The sequence below is a fragment of the Microcaecilia unicolor genome, chromosome 5, assembly GCF_901765095.1.
Source record: "Microcaecilia unicolor chromosome 5, aMicUni1.1, whole genome shotgun sequence".
Taxonomy (NCBI): domain Eukaryota; kingdom Metazoa; phylum Chordata; class Amphibia; order Gymnophiona; family Siphonopidae; genus Microcaecilia; species Microcaecilia unicolor.
In genome coordinates this window covers 184478672-184499781 of record NC_044035.1, presented here as the reverse complement: position 1 = coordinate 184499781, position 21110 = coordinate 184478672, and the positions used below count along the sequence as shown (strand labels likewise).

At 44.9% G+C, this 21110-nt stretch overlaps 1 protein-coding gene across 1 annotated transcript in view; it reads right to left on the bottom strand.

Annotated features, from left to right (window-relative positions):
* Positions 1–21110, bottom strand: part of CARMIL2 (capping protein regulator and myosin 1 linker 2) — a 591305-nt gene that overhangs the window by 530010 nt on the left and 40185 nt on the right. The window contains 2 exon segments of the mRNA XM_030203654.1: positions 18145–18241; positions 19883–19964. Coding sequence (XP_030059514.1) covers positions 18145–18241; positions 19883–19964 — 179 coding nt within the window.

Sequence of the window (21110 nt, the reverse complement as noted above, 5' to 3'; positions counted from 1 at the left end):
TCGCGAGTTAACGACTTTGAATAACTTTGTGTCATCAGCAAATTTAATTACCTTGCTAGTTACTTCCATCTCTAAATCATTTATAAATATATTAAAAAGCAGCGGTCCTAGCACAGACCCCTGAGGAACCTAACTAACTACCCTTCTCCATTGTGAATATTGCCCATTTAACCCCACTCTCTGTTTCCTATCCTTCAACCAGTTTTTAATCCACAATAGGACATTTCCTCCTATCCCATGACCCTCCAATTTCTTCTGTAGCCTTTCATGAGGTACCTTGTCAAACGCCTTTTAAAAACCCAGATACACGATATCAACCGGCTCCCCTTTGTCCACATGTTTGTTTACTCCTTCAAAGAATTGAAGTAAATTGGTCAGGCAAGATTTCCCCACACAAAAGCTGTGCTGACTTGGTCTCAGTAATCCATGTCTTTGGATGTGCTCTGTAATTCTGTTTTTGACAATAGCCTCTACCATTTTCCCCGGCACCGACGTCAGACTCACCGGTCTATAATTTCCCGGATCTCCCCTGGAACCTTTTTAAAAAATCAGCGTTACATTGGCCACCCTCCAATCTTCCGGTACCACGCTCGATTTTAAGGATAATTTGCATATCACTAACAGTAGCTCCGCAAGCTCATTTTTCAGTTCTATCAGTACTCTAGGATGAATACCATCCAGTCCAGGAGATTTGCTACTCTTCAGTTTGCTGAACTGCCCCATTACGTCCTCCAGGTTTACCGTAAAGTCAGTAAGTTTCTCTGACTCGTCCGCTTGAAATGTCATTTCCGACACTGGTATCCCACCCAAATCTTCCTCAGTGAAGACCGAAGCAAAGAATTCATTCAATCTCTCCGCTACGTCTATCTTCCTTGATCACCCCTTTTACCCCTCTGTCATCCAGCGGCCCAACCGATTCTTTTGCCGGCTTCCTGCTTTTAATATACCGCAAAAAAATTTCGCTATGTTTTTTTGCCTCTAATGCTATCTTTTTTTCATAATCCCTCTTGGCCTTCTTTATCTGCGCCTTGCATTTGCTTTGACACTCCTTATGCTGCTTCTTGTTATTTTCAGACGGTTCCTTCTTCCATTTTCTGAAGGCATTTCTTTTAGCCCTAATAGCTGCCGTCACCTCACTTTTCAACCACGCCGGCTGTCTTATGGACTTCCGTCTTTCTTTTCTAATTCGCAGAATATGTTAGGCCTGTGCCTCTAGGATGGTATTTTTGAACAGCGTCCATGCCTGTTGTACAGTTTTTACCCTCTCAGTTGCCCCCCTAAGTTTTTTTTAACCGTTCTTCTCATTTTATCATAGTCTCCTTTTTTAAAGTTAAACGCTAACGTATTTGACTTCCTGTGTATAGTTACTTCAAGGCTGATATCAAAACTGATCATATTATGATCACTGTTATCAAGCGGCCCCAGTACCATAACGTCCCTCACCAGATCATGCGCTCCACTAAGGACCAAGTCTAGAATTTTTCCTTCTCTCATCAGCTCCTGCACCAGCTGCTCCATAAAGCTGTCCTTGTACCTCCCCACCCCCACCCACTACCCTAACCTCCCTCCACATCCCTCCCCTATCCCCGATGGTGCAGGGAGGAGGGTTTTAGATTTGTTAGGAACTGGGCAACATTCTGGGGAAGGGGGAGCCTATTCCGAAAGGATGGGCTCCACCTTAATAAGGGTGGGACCAGGCTGCTGGCGTCGGCATTTAAAAAGGAGATAAAGCAGCTTTTAAACTAGAAACTGGGGGAAGGCCGACAGTCACTCAAAAGCGCATGGTTCGGGATACGGTATCTTTCAAAGATATCACCAAAATAGGGAAGATATGGTATCCCGATAGTGAGGTTGCAAAAGAGACCGTAGTACATCAGGTATCCTTAAATAAAAATAAAAATCAGGCAAAAGATTGTAAATTAATACCAAGCATGATATAAATAGGAACAACAAACATAGTTTGAAATGTCTATATGCGAATGCCAGAAGCCTAAGAAATAAGATGAGAGAGCTAGAATATATTGCACTAAATGAAAAATTTGATATAATAGGCATCTCTGAGACCTGGTGGAAGGAGGATAACCAGTGGGACACTGTCATCAGGGCCGGTCTTAGCAAGTGCGGGGCCCTATGCAGACCAATTTGGTGGGGCCCCATCCTAGCCCCGCCCCTATCCTAGCCCCACCCCCGCCCATTGATAAGATTATTCAGTTTTCAGAAAATGTTTTTATTTATGAAATTTCAAATAAAGACAAATGAAGCTAAACTTGTACAGAAAAACTGATTGAAATAATAAGCACAATGCTATCAAGAAACCCCCCCTCCCAAGAAATTATTCAAGTCCACAATTAGTAGTTCAAATTCTCATAACCCCGGGGGGTCAGAGGTGCGGACACACAATCTCTCCACTGCAAAACACTATACACAAACTTGTGCAAAAACACAGTCAGAACCTTACCAAACCATAACAGCACTAATTCCAAGGACAGGACGAGCTACAACCTTATGCATGGAAAGGCAGAACTGTAATTACACCAGGCTCTATAACACCAATACACTACCTTGTGAAAAAAAAAGGGCTGCAAATACTACACGCTAGCAGGATACTGTACCTTGATCACACATGAAAAACACATGACACAACAAATATGAAGGCAAAATACTGAATGGAAAATTACCTCAAGAAGTCAGACTCAGCATGCAGCAATCAGGGGTGTATCTGAACTGCGGCGGTAGGGGAGGCCAGGGCCAGAGTGAGGGGGCACATTATAGCCCCCCACCTCCGCCGCCGCAGCCGCCGCCATTGCCGATCCCCCTCCCCCCAGCCGCTGCCATTGCCAATCTCCCCCCTCCGTTGTTGTCGCCTACCTTCGCTGGCGGGAGACCCCAACCCCCGCCTGCCGAGGTCCGCGTCCTCCTGCCGCTGCTGGCTGCCATTAAAAGAATTCCGTCAGCTGGTGGGGGACCCCCAACCCCCGCCAGCCAAGCCGAGGTCCTTTCATTTCTTCTTCCAGTAAAGCTGGCGCCGAAAGTTTCTTCTGAGTCTGACGTCGCTGCACGTTGTACGTGCAGGACGTCAGACTCAGAAACAGAATGAGCTTCGGAGGGGGAGGGTTGGCAGCGGTAGGGGGGTCCAGGGCGAAATCTGCGGGGGCCCAGGCCCCTGAGGCCCCACGCAGATACGCCCCTGGCAGCAATACTAGAAAAATTGAAACTTACATGCAAAATATCACAGATGCACATTTCTAAAAGCTGACATATTCCAATTAATAAATTCTGAATAAAATACTTTTTTTCTACCTTTGTTGTCTGATCATTTAGTTTTTCTATTCGCTTTGGTCCCAGTGTCTTCTGTTTTATGCAGTGTCTTCTTTCCGTTTGATATTTTTTCTCTCACCGTGTCCACCATCCTCCTGTGTCCTTATGTGTTCTGTCTACCATCTGTAGCCCCCTGTCCCTATCCTTTCTCCAGTTTCAGCATCTGCCTTCAAAGTGTTCCGATCCAGCCCTTAAATTCAACAATTTGCCCTCCATACACATCCAGCATTTCTCCTCACTCCCCTCCAGTCCATTTCCAGCAATTTCTCCTCTCCCTGGGCCCTGCCATCCCATCCAAGTCCATCCTTGGCCCTCTGTACCCTTCCCTCCTCCATCCACATCCAGCAATTCTCCTCTCTCCCCTCCCCTCCATTTCCAGCAATTTCTCCTCTCTCTGGGCCCTGCCATCCCATCCAAGTCCATCCTTGGCCCTCTCTGCCCTTCCCTCCTCCATCCACATCCAGCAATTCTCCTCTCTCCCCTCCCCTCCATTTCCAGCAATTTCTCCTCTCCCTGGGCCCTGCCCTCCCATCTGTTCCTCTCTCCCCTGCCCCCCTCCATTCACCCATGTATCCAGCAATTCCCCTCTCTCCCTGGGCCCTGCCATCCCATCCAAGTCCATCCTTGGCCCTCTCTGCCCTTCCCTCCTCCATCCACATCCAGTAATTGTCCCCTCTCCCTTCCCCTCCATTTCCAGCAATTTCTCCTCTCCCTGGGCCCGGCCCTCCCATCTGTTCCTCTCTCCCCTGCCTCCCTCCATTCACCCATGTATCCAGCAATTCCCCTCTCTCCCTGAGCCCTGCCATCCCATCCATGTCTCTCTTTCCCCTGCCTGCCCTCTTCTCTCCCCCACGATGCACGATCGATCATCGATCCCTTTCCTTTTTCGCTTTTAAATTTACCTCCAGTCGGCAGCGTCAGTGAAAGCGCTCCCAGCCAGTAAAAGCGCTTCTCTTCGCTGTGTCCCACCTTCTTCTGACGGCCGCTTGATAACAGTGATCATAATATGATCAAATTTGATATTAGCTTTGAAGTAAGTATACACAGGAAATCCAATACGTTAGCGTTTAACTTTAAAAAAGAAGACTATGATAAAATAAGAAGAACAGTGAAAAAAAAACTTAGAGGAGCGGCTTCAAGGGTCAAAAATTTACATCAGGCATTCAAAAACACCATTCTGGAAGCCCAGGCCATATATATTCCGTGTATTAAAAAAGGAGGATGGAAGACCAAATGACAGCCGGCATGGTTAAAAAGTGAGGTGAAGGAAGCTATTAGAGCTAAAAGAAAATCTTTCAGAAAATGGAAGAAGGAACCAACTGAAAATAATAAGAAACAGCATAAGGAATGTCAAGTCGAACGCAAAGCGCTGATAAGGAATGCAAAGAGGGACTTTGAGAAAAGGTTGTGTTGGAGGCAAAAACACATAGTAAAATTTTTTTTAGGTATATTAAAAGCAGGAAGCCGGCAAAAGAATTGGTTGGACTGCTAGATGACCGAGGAGTAAACAGGGCAATCAAAGAAGAAAAAGCCATAACGGAGAGATTAAATGAATTCTTGCTTCAGTCTTCACTGAGGATTTGGGAGAGATACCGGTGCCAGAAATGGTATTCAAAGCTGATGAGTCGGAGAAACTGAATGAAATCTCTACAAACCTAGGGAAAGGGGAAATGGGACTTGATATACTGCCTTTCAGAGGTTTTTGCAACTACATTCAAAGAGGTTTACATATATTCAGGTACTTATTTTGTACCAGGGGCAATGGAGGGTTAAGTGACTTGCCCAGAGTCACAAGGAGCTGCAGTTGGAATTGAACTCAGTTCCCCAGGATCAAAGTCCACTGCACTAATCACCAGGCTGCTCCTCCACGTAGAGAATGTAATGGGGCAATTTGACAAATTGAAGAGTAGAACTGAAAAATCAACTTGAGGAACTATTGTTAGTAATATATAATTTATCTTTAAAATCGAGCGTGGTACTGGAAGATTGGAGGGTGGATAATGTAATGCCAATTTTTAAAAAAAGGTTCCAGAGGAGATCTGGGAAATTATAGACCAGTGAGTCTTACGTCGGTGCTGGCAAGATGGTAGAGACTATTATAAAGAACAAAATTACAGAGCATATTCAAAAGCATGGATTAATGAGACAAAGTCAACAGGGATTTAGTGAAGGGAAATCTTGCCTCACCGATCTATTACATTTCTTTGAAGGGGTGAACAAACATGTGGATAACGGTGAGCCAGTTGATATTGTGTATCTGGATTTTCAGAAGGCGTTTGACATGAAAGACTCCAGAGGAAATTGGAGAGTCATGGGATAGGAGGTACTGTCCTATTGTGGATTAAAAACTGGTTAAAAGATAGAAAACAGAGAGTAGGGTTAAATGGGCAGTATTCTCAATGGAGAAGGATAGTTACTGGGTTCACCAAGGGTCTGTGCTGGGACCACTGCTTTTTAACATATTTATAAATGACCTAGAGATGGGGGTAACTACTGAGGTAATTAAATTTGCTGATGACACAAAATTATTCAAAGTAGTTAAATGGCAGGAGGATTGTGAAAAATTACAAGAGGACCTTTGAGGCTGGGAGACTGGGCGTTTAAACGGCAGAAGACGTTTAATGTGAGCAAGTGCAAAGTACTGCATGTGGGAAAGAGGAATTATAGCTACGTCATGCAATGTTCCACGTTAGGAGTCACGGACCAAGAAAGGGATCTAGGTGTCGTCGTTGATTATACATTGAAACCTTCTGCTCAGTGTGCTGCTGCGGCTAAGAAAGCAAATGAATATTAGGTATTATTAGGAAAGGAATGGAAAACAAAATTGAGGATGTTATAATACCTTTGTATCGCTCCATGGTGCGACCGTACCTCGAATATTGTGTTCAATTCTGGTTGCCGCATCTCAAAAAAGATATAGTGGAATTAGAAAAGGTGCAGAGAAGGGCGACGAAAATGATAAAGGGGATAGGACGACTTCCCTATGAGGAAAGGCTAAAGTGACTGGGGCTCTTCAGCTTGGAGAAAAGACGACTGAGGTGAGATATGATAGAGGTCTATAAAATAATGAGTAGAGTTGAACGGGTAGACATGAAGCGTCTGTTTACGCTTTCCAAAAATACTAGGACTAGGGGGCATGCGATGAAGTTACAATGTAGTAAATTTAAAACGAATCGGAGAAAATATTTCTTCACTCAACGTGTAATTCAACTCTGCAATTCGTTGTCAGAAAATGTAGTAAAGGCAGTTAGCTTAGCAGAGATTAAAGAAAGGTTTGGATGGCTTCCTAATGGAAAAGTCCATAGACCATTATTAAATTGGACTTGGGGAAAATATTTCTGGGATAAGCAGCATAAAATGTTTTGTACTTTTTGGGGGATTTTGCCAGGTATTTGTGACCTGGATTGGCCACTGTTGGAAACAGGATGTTGGACTTGTTGGATGTTTGGTCTGTCCCAGTATGGCAATACTTATGTACTTATGTGATAACTACATATGTGTACTTGATCTTGACTTGTCCTTGACATTTTCAAGGCACAGATCATAAGTCTGCCCAATACTGGCCTTGATCTCCAACTTCTAAATTGTCATCGAAGTCCCATTCCAGTCCATCCAAATTTGTCCAGCCATGATCTGGGCGCAGACTGTAGAAGTCTGCCCTGCACTGGCCTTTTTCTCCAGATACTGAAGTTGAATCTATCCAGGCACAATCAGGGCACAGACTGTAGAAGTCTGCCCAGTACTGGCTTTGCTTCCCAATTGCTGGTGTTGCCATCTAATCACCGCTAAGCTTGCTTGGTTCCATGCCTTCTATATAGGATTCCTCTGTGTTTAACCCACGCAATTTTGAATTCCATTACCGTTTTTGTCTCCATCACCTCCCATGGGATGGAATTCTAGGTATCTAATACTCTTTCTATGAAAAAGTATTTCCTGACATTATTCCAGAGTCTGCCCCCTTGCAAACTCAACTCATGTCCTCTAGTTCTACCACCTTCCCATCTCTGGAAAAGGTTTGTTTGTAGATTAAAACCTTTCAAATATTTGAATGCCTGTATCATATCATCCCTGTCACTCCTTTTCTCCAGGGTATACATGTTCAGGTCCTCTCCTCATATATCTTGTGACACAAACCCCATCCAATTTTCATCACTTTTCTCTGAACTGCTTCAAAATACAGCCTCCAAAACTGAACACAATACTCCAAGTGGGGCCTCACCAATGACTTTTTTTTTTATTTGCCAGAAGTCTTTATTGATAGTTCAAACAAGTGGGCAAAACATACAACATGTCACTTACAGCATTATGCAATCTTGGCACATCCAATTGTCAATTACATGCACAAAATAGAAGGGGACACAAGGTTCAACAAAAATGCCTTCCCCACAATCCAAACTAGCGCAACATTGCTCAATCAAACTTCTTGAGATTTTTGTTTTCCATTTTATTCTCTAAACAACTTGTAACAGTAACGAGTTACCCGTAACCCTAGTCCCCTCCCCCCCAACCCCACTCTGTCATCCAGGTAAACAGACTAATAATTTCCCAGACCAAGGCCCTACAATACTCAGACTGTGCTTCCCATTTATGTATCTGGTGTCGACGCTCTGCTAACAGCCGCTCCATTTCACAGATATACCACAGTTTATTAAGTCACTTCACCAATGGAGGTACTGAATTCTGCTTCCAATGCGCAGCCACTATTACACGGACTGTACTCGTTGCATACCTTACCAAAACATCATTAGCAGGTGCTAGACCCGGAATCTTTTTAGGGAATAAAAAATAAACTGGTGCCCAAGGCAAAGATAACCCCAGCCATATCTGTAACCTACAATGTATTGCTTTCCAAAAGGTTCTTACTTTTACACAAGACCACCACATGTGGCCCATTGTGCCAGCTTCTCCACATCCCCTCCAACAAATGCCTGACTGTGCTGGTTAAATGCGCCAGAGTCGAGCAGGTGTTAGGTACCAGCGAAATATTACTTTAACAGCATTTTCTCTAAGAGGCACATGAAGAGACACCTTCATCGAGGCCCTTTCCATGGTCCCCCACTCGTTTTCCCTCAGCTCCTGTCCCAGCTCATGGCTCCAATTCCTCCTATGAAGGGTATACACTGGAGATTTTGAGCAAATATGCTTATAACAACAGGTCATCAAACCTTTCGTGGACCTGGAGTCTGCACATAAGTCTTCCTAGAAGGAGTCCTCCCTCGTTACCAGCGAACAAATAGATTTCCCCCTCAGGAAGTGTGAAATCTAGAGATAGCAAACCTGTCGTGTGCAATACATGGATACTCCTCCTCGAACATCTGACCCCAGGTCTTCAGGCCTTCCCTGTACCATCAAGTGAACACACCCTGTACATTCCCCAGAGGGAAAAGAGGATTATAGACTATAGGTGACAAATGAGACAGATTGCTCTCCGGGCATGCAAAAAATGTGTTCCAGTAATAAAAGGTAGTGTAAATCGATGGGCACACCCCTGATCCCAAAGACCTATGCTTTCGGGGAAGCCACACTAACACCCCCAATGGCCTGGTACCCAATGAGAATTGTTCCAAATGTACCCACAACTTGTGTGGCAATGCATGATACCACTCTATTGCTGCGCACGCCTGAGCCGCCCTATAATACCAGTAAATATTTGTGACTCCCATCCTGCTCTTTTTCCTGTCTTGGTATAAGAATGATCGAGGGAGTTGTGGGTACTTTCCTGCCCATATGAAACGCATTATGCGGTCTTGCAGAGTAGAAAGAGTCCTCCTTGGTATCTGCAGTGGGAGTACTTGGAACAAGTACAGGAGACGGGGTAATATGTTCATTTTAATCGTGGCTATTCTACCAAACCAGGACAAGGTAACATAGTAACATAGTAGATGATGGCAGAAAAAGACCTGCACGGTCCATCCAGTCTGCCCAACAAGATAACTCATATGTGCTACTTTTTGTGTATACCCTACTTTGATTTGTACCTGTGCTCTTCATGGCACAGACCGTATAAGTCTGCCCAGCACTATCCCCGCCTCCCAACCACCAGCCCGGTCAGATCCCCCATCTCTTCAGGTCCCGGACTAGTGCTCTACGCACACCTGGGTAATTTGCGGAATACAAAATCTGCGGAATACTGACTTCGATGCCTGGCTCTCCGTTTTTCTCGAGCCCTCATCCCCATCCCTCATTCTTGGTGACTTCAACATACACACTGATAACCCATCTGACTCATACGCTTCTCAATTCCTCACCCTAACCTCCTCCTTCAACCTCCAACTGAGCTCCACCACCCCTACTCACAAATCTGGTCACTGTCTTGATCTCGTCCTCTCTTCTACCTGCTCGCCCTCTAATCTCTGCGTCTCTGGTCTTCCCATTTCTGACCATCACCTGATCACATTCACACTTCATCACCCTCCCCCTCAGTCCCGCCCAACCCTAACTACTACCTCCAGGAATCTCCAGGCAGTTGACCCCCCCACCTTATCCGCTAGTATCTCTGATCTCCTCCCGTCCATCATGTCCTCCGAGTCCGTCGACAAGGCTGTCTCCAATTACAATGCCACTCTCTCCTCCGCCCTTGACACCCTTGCACTGTCTGTTTCCCGTCCCACTAGGCGCACTAATCCCCAGCCCTGGCTTAACCCTTGCACCCGTTACCTTCGTTCCTGCTCCCGATCGGCTGAACGCCTATGGAGGAAATCTCGCACCCATACTGACTTCATTCACTACAAATTCATGCTATCCTCCTTCCAGTCCTCCCTATTCCTCGCCAAACAGGACTACTACACTCATTTGACTAATTCCCTCAGCTCTAACCCTCATCGTCTCTTCGCCACCCTCAACTCCCTCCTCAAAGTGCCCTCCGCTCCCACCCCCCCCTTCACTCTCTCCTCAATCACTGGCTGACTACTTCGGCGACAAGGTCCAGAAGATCAACCTCGAATTCACCGCTAAACCTTCTCCTCCCCTTCATCCTATCTCCCACTCCCTCAACCAACCAACCCAGGCCTCCTTCTCCTCTTTTCCTGATATCACCGAAGAGGAAACCGCCCATCTTCTCTCCTCCTCGAAATGCACCACCTGTTCCTCAGACCCCATCCCCACCAACTTACTTACCACCATCTCTCCCACTATCACCCCTCCCATCTGTCATATACTCAACCTCTCTCTCTCCACCGCAACTGTCCCTGACACCTTCAAGCATGCTGCTGTCACACCGCTCCTCAAAAAACCTTCACTTGACCCTACTTGTCCCTCCAACTACCGCCCCATCTCCCTCCTACCCTTCCTCTCCAAAATACTTGAACGCGCCGTTCACAGCCGTTGCATTGATTTTCTTGCCTCTCATACCATCCTCGATCCGCTTCAATCTGGCTTTTGCCCACTTCACTCGACAGAAACGGCATTATCCAAAGTCTGTAATGACCTGTTCCTCGCCAAATCCAAAGGTCATTACTCCATCCTCATTCTCCTCGACCTATCCGCCGCCTTTGACACTGTCAATCACAACCTACTTCTTGACACACTGTCCTCTTTTGGGTTCCAGGGCTCTGTCCTCTCCTGGTTCTCCTCTTATCTCTCCCATCATACCTTCAGAGTACACTCTCATGGTTCTTCCTCCACCCCTATCCCGCTCTCTGTTGGAGTCCCTCAGGGTTCTGTCCTTGGACCCCTTCTTTTCTCTATCTACACCTCTTCCCTGGGCTCCCTGATCTTGTCTCATGGCTTCCAGTATCATCTCTATGCTGATGACACCCAGCTTTATCTCTCCACACCTGACATTACTGCAGAAACCCAGGCCAAAGTATCGGCCTGCTTATCCGACATTGCTGCCTGGATGTCCAACCGCCACCTGAAACTGAACATGGCCAAGACCGAACTTCTTGTCTTCCCACCCAAACCCACTTCCCCTCTATCTCCACTCTCTATTTCGGTTGATAACACCCTCATCGTCCCCGTCTCATCTGCCCGCAACCTCGGTGTCATCTTCGACTCCTCCCTCTCCTTCTCTGCGCATATCCAGCAGATAGCCAAGACCTGTCGCTTCTTCCTCTATAACATTAGCAAAATCCGCCCTTTCCTCTCTGAGCACACCACCCGAACTCTCATCCACTCTCTCATTACCTCTCGCCTTGACTACTGCAACCTACTCCTCACTGGTCTCCCACTTAGCCACCTATCCCCCCTTCAGTCCGTTCAGAACTCTGCTGCACGTCTTATCTTCCGCCTGAACCGATACACTCATATCACCCCTCTCCTCAAGTCACTTCATTGGCTTCCGATCAGATACCACATTCAATTCAAGCTTCTGCTACTAACCTACAAATGTACTCGATCTGCAGCCCCTCCTTACCTCTCAACCCTCATCTCCCCTTATGTTCCTACCCCTAACCTCTGCTCTCAAGACAAATCCCTCCTTTCAGTACCCTTCTCCACCACCGCCAACTCCAGGCTCCACCCTTTCTGCCTCGCCTCACCCCACGCGTGGAACAAACTCCCCGAGCCCATACGCCAGGCCCCCTCCCTGCCCATCTTCAAATCTCTGCTTAAAGCCCACCTCTTCAACGTCGCCTTCGGCACCTAACCTCTACACCTCTACCCAGGAAATTTAGACTGCCCAACTTGACATTTCGTTCTTTAGATTGTAAGCTCCTTTGAGCAGGGACCGTCCTTCTTTGTTTATTTTGTACAGCGCTGCGTAACCCTAGTAGCGCTCTAGAAATATTAAGTAGTAGTAGTTAAGTAGTAACATGACTCCCATGTAACAGATTCATTTCACTGCCCAGCGAAATGAAAATGAGTCCTGCAGAGTACCCACTAACCTTGATGGCAAAGTGACATTAAGGGCCTCTGACTTAGTTGTGTTAATTTTGAATCCAGATACCACTGAATAGTCATCTACAGGCACAATAGATTTGGGAATGAGGTAATTGGATGTGTTACAGTTAACAACACATCGGCAAAGAGTGCCATTTTGTGCTCTCTCTCCCCTATATTAACACCTGATATATCTGGGTTCGCATGTACATTTGCCGCAAAGGGCTCCATAACCATTGCAAAAAGCAGTGGGGACAGCGGGCATCCCTGGTGAGTACCTCGCTGAAATGTAAACATCTCAGAATTCCCCCCATTGATTCGCATACAGGCCTTAGGAGAGCTATAAAAAGCCCTAATCCACCCACAGAACAAAGGCCCTATCCAAAACTCTTCCAAAACCCGATACAGAAAAGGCCAATGCACCCTATCAAAAGCCTTCTCTGCATCCAGACCTAGGAGGCACATCGGCAACTGGTCTCTTCTGGTCAGGTACATTAAGTCCACTACTCGTCTAATATTGTCCATGGCTTGCCTCTGTGTCACAAAGCCCACCTGGTCTGGTTGTATAAGAGTTGGTAAGATAGATGATAAGCAATTTGTTAAAACTTTTGCTAAGATTTTAACATCATTCAAAATGGATATAGGGCGATAGGAGGCACATTCAGTATGATTTTTGTCTGGTTTTGGTATTACAGCAATCCAGGCCTCCATCATCAAAGGGGATAGTAGCCCTCCAGTTCTAATCTGATTAAGTAAATCTGTAAGTAGTGGCACAAGTTCTAAAGTAAATTTCTTATAGAACTCATTAGTGTCAAATATTCATTGATAGCTTCTGGTGTTGGACAAATCTCCTGCAAGTATAGTGTTTGATGGAATTGTTTAAACTGCCTACGTATCAGAGAGGTTGTATTAAGTAGGCCCCCATCTCAAACTCGCACAATTGTGTGGTCCACCTTTTGTTTACGCAACCTTATGGCAACAGTACGCCCAGCTTTATTGGTAAATTCAAATGTGCATACCTTCTGTCTAGCTTGCAGCATGCTCAATTGTTCTGAGTAAACGGCATCCAGCTGAAGCCGCAAATCACGCAGCTCTTGCATTATTTGGGGAGACTTTTGCCTTATGACTTGCTTCTAGACATTTAATTCTATTTATTAATTTTACTTATTTGTTACATTTGTACCCCACGTTTTCCCACCTATTTGCAGGCTCATTGTGGCTTACATAGTACCGAAAAGGCGTTCACCAGTCGGTTGATAACAAATACAAGGTTGTATTGTGGTCGAATGAGGTACATGTGTGTCAGGCACCATGAAGGTCGAAGGGAATGAAGATTGAATATTGTCCTGTACGATCATTAGTTGTGCTGTGTTGCTGGGGTGGGGATTTACGTTGGATCAGTGGGGTAAGCCTTTTTGAAGAGGTTGGTTTTTAGTGATTTTCTGAAGTTTAGATGGTCATGGATTGTTTTTACAGCTTTTGGGAGTCCATTCCATAGTTGTGCGCTTACGTAGGAGAAGCTGAATGCATAAGTTGTTTTGTATTTAAGTCCTTTGCAATTTGGGTAATGTAAGTTTAGGTATGATCGTGATGATCCGATTCTGTTTCTGGTTGGTAGATCTATGAGGTCTGTTATGTATCCTGGGACTACGCCGTAGATAATTTTGTAGACAAAGGTGCAGATTTTGAAGATAATACGTTCTTTGATTGGGAGCCAGTGCAGCTTTTCTCGGAGGGGTTTAGCACTTTTGAAGTGTGATTTACCAAATATCAGCCTGGCAGCTGTGTTTTGGGTGGTCTGGAGTATTTTTGCGAGTTGTTAGTGCTGGGCAGACTTATACGGTCTGTGCCAGAGCCGGTGGTGGGAGGCGGGGCTAGTGGTTGGGAGGTGGGGCTAGTGCTGGACAGACTTATACGGTCTGTGCCAGAGCCGGTGGTGGGAGGCGGGGCTAGTGCTGGGCAGACTTATACGGTCTGTGCCCTGAAAAGGACAGGTACAAAACAAGGTAAGGTATACACAAAAACTAGCACATATGAGTTTATCTTGTTGGGCAGACTGGATGGACCATGCAGGTCTTTTTCTGCCGTCATCTACTATGTTACTATGTTACTTTTGAAGTGTGATTTACCAAATATCAGCCTGGCAGCTGTGTTTTGGGTGGTCTGGAGTATTTTTGCGAGTTGTTCTTTGCATCCCGCATAGATTGCGTTGCAGTAACCTGCATGGTTTAGGACCATTGATTGTATTAGGTTTCAAAAGATTTCCCTCGGGAAGAAAGGTTTTATTCGTTTAAGTTTCCACATTGAATAGAACATTTTCTTTATTATGGAGTTTACTTGGCTCTCAAGGGTAAGGTTGTAGTCAATTGTGACGCCGAGTATATTTAGGCTGTCTGAGGTAGGGAGGGTCTGTACTGGGGTGTTTATCCTGGGATGTACCCGTCTGGCCTCATAGCTTTGTCCACTTTCAGATTTTCAAGCTGTTTATAAATGATTTCTTCTATGAACGGTGCAATATCCACTCGGCAGCCGACCGCAGTTCTTTTCCAGGATTTTCTTCCATGAGCACTGAAGAGGTTGCTTACCTACCATGCCCTCAGCTTGTGTTTCAATCCCATATTGAGATTTATATCAGGTAGTTGACCTCTAGCCAACTCAACCATCCATGCACTTTCAATCAGTGGATGAGTATCAAGCCTCAGCATTGGGGGGGGGGGGGGGGGGGGGGGGGGGTTAAAATGATCAGAAAACAAAAGAATAGCCAGATAAAGAAGTATTCAATAAACCAAAAAATAATTCAGACGTAAGCCCACAAGTCATCTGAAACAATAAGACGATGTCTTATTATCACTGACTAGACCCTTAACATCTTTTCCTAACTTTTTGAAGGTTATTGGAGACTATTCAGATTTTTCCGGATTTAAGGTTAACATGTGCAAGTCGGAGGCCTTAAATGTTACTTTGCCTGGAGAGTTCAGGGAATCGCTGCGGACTTCCTTTTCCTTTCGGTGGGCAGTGAAGGAAATCTGGTATTTAGGGGTGGTGTTGTCCCCGTGTTTCAAAGACTTATTTTTTGCTAATTATTCGAACCTGCTAATTATCCGAAGACGGACAGATGGGAGGACTTGAACCTTTCTTGGTTTGGTAGGATAGCGACTGTTAAAATGAATGTCCTACCGTGCTTGCTTTATTTATTCCAGGTGCTCCCATTGAAACTATCTCGGGGTTTTTTCTCTAAGTTGCAAGCTCGCCTTACAAAGTTCATCTGGGCAGGTAAGCATCCCCGATTACCTCGTTCTTTTTTGTATCAAGATAGGAGGAAGGGGGGACTGGGAGTTCCTAACATTTATTAGTACTATCGTGCTGCACAAGTGCGAGCAGCACTAGAATGGTACCATGCCCATCCCTACAAGCTCTGGGTACAGTTGGAACAATTTTCAGTGGGCTCACGCCCGCTGGGAACTCTTATGTGGCTTCCTCGTAAACACAGATCCCTGGGAGTTGGAATGTGTCCATCAGTATACACTACTTTTCATTATTGGGATGGGTTCTTTTTGCGTAAGCACACTGTCCTGTTGCACCTCTTGCCTATAGCTTATAACCCCCTCTTTCCGCCAGGCACCATCCAAGGAGTTTTCACTTGCTGGTACAACGCTGATCTTCAGACATGGGGGCAATTGTTTGATGAAACGTCACTAAAAAGCTTTTCATCCTTGGTAGAGGACTATCCATTCACCTCTTTAGATAGATTTGCATATATGCAGATTTCTCACTTTCTTAATGCTCCTTATATACTTTTGGCAATTACAAGAGAGAATTCCTTCTTAGAGGATCTCTGTGGGGACACTAGGACCACTAGGGGTCTGATTACTTGCCTCTATCAATACATATCTTCACAATCTCCTAATTACACACTCCATAGACGGAATTGGCAGCGGGAGTTGGGGATAGAGCTGAGGGATGACGAGTGGGAGGGTCCTGGAGAGGGCTGCGGTGAAGGTGTCTCTCTATGTACCTATTAAGGAAAATGCAGTTAAAGTATTGTTCCGATGGTATCTTACGCCTGCCCAGCTTTGACGCATTTACTCGAACTTGTCAGGTAAGTGCTGGAGGGGATGTGGCGAACTGGGAACAATGGGACATGTGTGGTGGTCCTGTGTTAAAATTCGTGCTTTTTGGAAAACCATTTCTTGTAGATTACAGAAGTGGCTGGGGCTTCCTATTCCTTGGGCTCCAGTATATTTCCGCTATGGGTGCGGCCCGGGTAGTAATTGCAGCTCACTGGAAGCAACAATCTATTCCCCCAATAATGAAGTGGCTCAATAAATTGGGGCATATTTGTGAGATGGAGCGTCTTTTGGCAGAGCGTAGACATCGGAGACATATTTGGGAATCTACTTGGGAGCCATTTACAACATACTGTTTTGCACAAATTTATGTTTTGATGGGACTTGGCACCCCTTCTTTGGGAAGAATATTTTCAGTGGGCTTTGTGTGGGCTCTTGGGGCGGGGGGAAGTGGAGAGGGAGTTTGGGAAGTTAAATTTTCACAATTTTGGAAAATCTAAAAAGTTTTGAAGTTGAATTTGCATATGTTATTATGTATGGGTCGGAGGGACTATTCGTTTCAAGCTTTGTTTGTATTGGCAAGATGTATTGACTTTTTGGTGGCATTTGGTACCTTGCTATGTATCCCTTTGACTATGCACTTAATAAAGACTTCTTATAAATTAAAAAAAAAATTACTAATTCATAAAAAGGTGCCCCAAATGACCAAATGACTACTAGAAGATTAAGGCATGACCCCCCTTACTCCCACAGTGTTCCCATCCTCCAAAGATGTAAAAGAAACAGTACATATCAGGCTCTATGACAGCTTCAGATGTTATGGTCAGTCCTATTAAAGCAGCAAGCAAGTTCCTGGAGTAGCCCAGTGGTTGATGCCAGTGCACTGTAGAGAAGGGGGCCCAGGCTCATAACCCATGCTAACTGTTACACTTGTGGTGAAAAGTGGGAGCCCTACAAAACCCACCAAAAACCTACTGTACCTACATGTAGGTGACACGTGCAGGCATAAGGGCTATTGTAGTGATGTACAATTGCTTCTACAACCATCATCAGTGTAGAGCCTGGGATCTGGTCGCTCTGAGAGGCCCATCTTGGTTCAATTTCTCAGCATGGGAACATGAGCAGTAGAGTAAGGGGTGAAGGCTGCTTGGCTGGGTGTACACAGTTTTTTCAGGAAGGCGTTTGCCAGGGAAGATATATGGTGCAACAACATCAAGAGAGATGGAAACACTAACCAGGATTTGTACCACACTACACAGACAAATTAGGCAAACAGGAACTCAGAGGAGGGGGAGGAAGGGGCACAGAAAGGACCAGTCCATGGATATCTGACACTGTAGGCAAACTTTCAATCATGCACTTCCCTCTAAGGGTGGCACAAGGCCATGTCCTCTTCATGGCTCAGGATCTCAACTTTTCCTCCCTACAGACTCCTCCCCCCTGTAGTCCAACATCTCCCCTTCCCCCTCTCTAACCACCAGGTATCCAGCATCTCCCCTTATCCACCCTACCACCACCAAGTGGCCAGAATATCCCTTTCATCTCTAGCCACCTATCCCCTAAGTTGGGAGTACCTCTTTCTCTCTCTAACTTCCTCCTCCCCAGGTGGCCAGCATCTCATCTCCTATTATTCCTATCCAATGTCCATGATGCAGGCCTGTTCTTCAAGGCTCCATGCAGTGCTCACAGCTTACAGCTTTGGGCCTAGGAAAAGGTAGAGTGACATTGGCAGCTGAAGGTCTGGTAGAGAGAAGTGAAAAAGGGGAGGATCTCTTGTATTCTAGACCACCATCCCTTAAATTCTAGCACCCTAGGCAAATACAAAGTCTGGCTTGTGGCAGGGCCAGCTCTGGGAGGAGAAACATAGTTTGTTCTACACATAACATGCACTTTTAAAACTTGTTTAATAATACAAATTTAAAAAATGCTTTATTTTACTTACTTGGATTTTATGTTAAAGTTTTTTCCCAAAGCAACATGCTGAATGGATTTGCTTCTGCCAATTGATAAAACTAGGGTTACCATATCAGAATCAAACCCTGTTGGCAGAAAACATGATTCAAATCAGCAATAATATCATCTCTTTCCTTTAACCCCAAACATGCAAGTAGCATAGTGCAATTTGGGGGCCTTTTTTCTAAAGCTCAGTGTGCGCTAATGGAATTAGCATGCACTAAATGGTAAAAAGCCCATAGGTATAAAATGGGCTTCTTAGTATTTAGCACACGCTAAGCTTTAGTAAAATGGCCCCTTTATGAGGGTCCTTTGCAGGTTTTCTCCACCCAGCAATCCCTCTCTCCCTCCTTTGCTTGCCCTCCCTGCAGCAGCAGCCCATTTCTGCTGCTCCTGATATCTTTTAAACTGATTATATGGATCTGTGCTGATCACTGTACTGTGTTCATTTGTAAAACTCATGTGACAGATGATCTTGTAAAGGACAGAAATATCTGCAGGACCTGGACCCACAAGTTTAAAAAGATCACAGAGCAAACAGTGTTAAGCTCAGAGCCAGAGAAGAAGCTGGCAGATGAATACAGAGTGACATGGAAGCTATGGTCAGATGGTCAAAACCCCCGCACTGTTCCAAACAGCAAAAGATGTTTGACAGGTCTGGGCTTTTCTCCAGTCCAGACCTGTCAAACCTAAAGCCCTGGTGGTCCAATAGACCTACAGACCCCTCCCCCCCAGCACAAGGGACTAGAGGTCTGGTAGACCCCAAGACTCCTCAAACACATAACCCCCCTCCACTAAAAATACATAGAACCCTGGTGGTCCAGTGGGATCCTTGCCAGATCCAATCTGCCCCCCCCCCCAAAGGTAGCCCTGTTGGTCTAGCATTGTTCCCCCCAAACCCCCTCATGCCTTCAAACAGGAGGAGGGACTAGCACTCCCTCCCTCCTCCTGTGGGCACTGTTTCAAGATGGTGGTGTCCTGCCCTGTGCATCCTGGGATGCGCTGGGCAAGGCTTAGTAGTTAAGCCCAGTCTAGATTATCCCAGGATTCACCAGGCAGGGCAGATCCACCTGTGCTCCTCCTAATCTCCTTCCTGAAACATGCAAGGGAACCAGGTTTGCTTCCTAATGCATCTCCTTCTAATCCTGCACAAATCACTTAACCCTCTATTTTCCCAGGTTCAAAAATTTAGATTGTGAGCCTACAAGGAACAGAGAAAGTGTGTGTCTATAATAGGTAAACTGCTTAGGCTGTACCACAGAAAGGTGGTATGTCAAATGGAATATCCTTACCCTAATTGCATTGCATATTTATCAAATGCATTACCCTTACCCTAATTGCATGTACTTTAACGTCTAAGGTAATTTTGAAGCCTTTTATATGTGTGTTAATGACCTATATGCACAAGTAATCTTTTTATAAATTTATGTCCAAAAACTTTCAAAATTACATTTCTGTGGGTAGGAAACTGTGCACACATAACTCTGTGGACATATTAGGTGGGCAATTTCATTAAAGCATATTGGTGCCTCTGAAGCCTTGGCTTAGCCACAGAAATGATTTTGAAAATTACACTCCCTGAGTTCTCACCTCCTCTGTGCAACTTACCTGAAATCTGTCTCAAGCTTTAAGACCAACAGAAATTGAATAACTCCATAAAGATGTAACCTGGCAACATTAATCAATTTCAAATAATCTACAGCAGTAGAGTGAAGGGAGAGGCTCACCATTGTCTGATAAATCTAGGCTGCTGACAGCACTCACATCAAATATCAGGTCCTGGATGACTTGGGCTCCAGCTGAGCGCAGCTGAAATGAAAGAACACGAAGGGTCTTGATATCAGAACAAAGAAAACTGAAGAATGTATGAGGCGTATAATGACAGATTTCCAGAAAAGTTTTCCTGTAGGTGTTTCTATGCATAGGAACCAGCTCAATATTAAAAGCAATTTAACTGGGCAGAAGAAGCTCCAGGAAGCTTTGATTTACTGCATTGCTGGCTTCAGGACTTTATGAACCACAATTTGCAGCTTCTGGGGATTCATCCTTTCCATCCCCCTTTGCTCAAGTCTGGTCACTATAGTGATGGCTCTAGATCAAGAGGTACAGACTGTGATGCTCCATTCAAAGTCCAGTAACAGAGCATTCCACAGTAGTCAGCAGGTATTACTGAAATGTGATGGAGTTTTCCCTCCTATTATGGAATGATACTGGGAACAAACATTTAGATTTAATACAGACTGATTTCACCATTTGAGTTGGGTTCCCTTGGGGGGGGGGGGGGGATCACAATTTTTATTTTTTTTGTATGGTTTCATCCCATTATGCTTTTATAATTTGGTTTTGAGAAAACCAGCTCAATATCCCAAAAATTAATAATTAAGTTAGATTTTTAAGTGATCATGAACTAACCAAGTTTCAAGTTTATTACGGGTTTACTACTCTGCCTATCGGCATTTACATCTAGGTGCTTACGTTCTAAAAAACAGAGAAACCAAGAAAGGGAAAACAAAAACCAGACACAAGAGGAATAAGGGCAGAACTACAATATCAATAGAATAGCAAGGGAAGGTCCAAAAAAAGAGGATATGCTATCTTCTTGACCCATCTCCAAAAGTGGAAAACCCATGTATGTATGAAGCGGCTCTAACCATAGGCATCCTTGAAAAGGAATGTTTTAATAACTTGCTTAAGTATGCTAATATTAGCATACTAAATGCTAGAGATACCAGTTTAGTAAACAGGCCCTAAGAATGTGCCTATTTGGAGCCTATTCTATAAGAAGTAGGCACCTAATTTTCTTTATAGAATGTTAGTATAATAGCTAAAAATATATATGCCTATATTTTAGGTTTACCACTAATGCTTAGTCTGTACCTTACAGCACTCAATATATTTTAATGAAGGAGGAAAGACTTCAGGAAAGCAGTGCTACCAAATTTATAAGTAGCTACT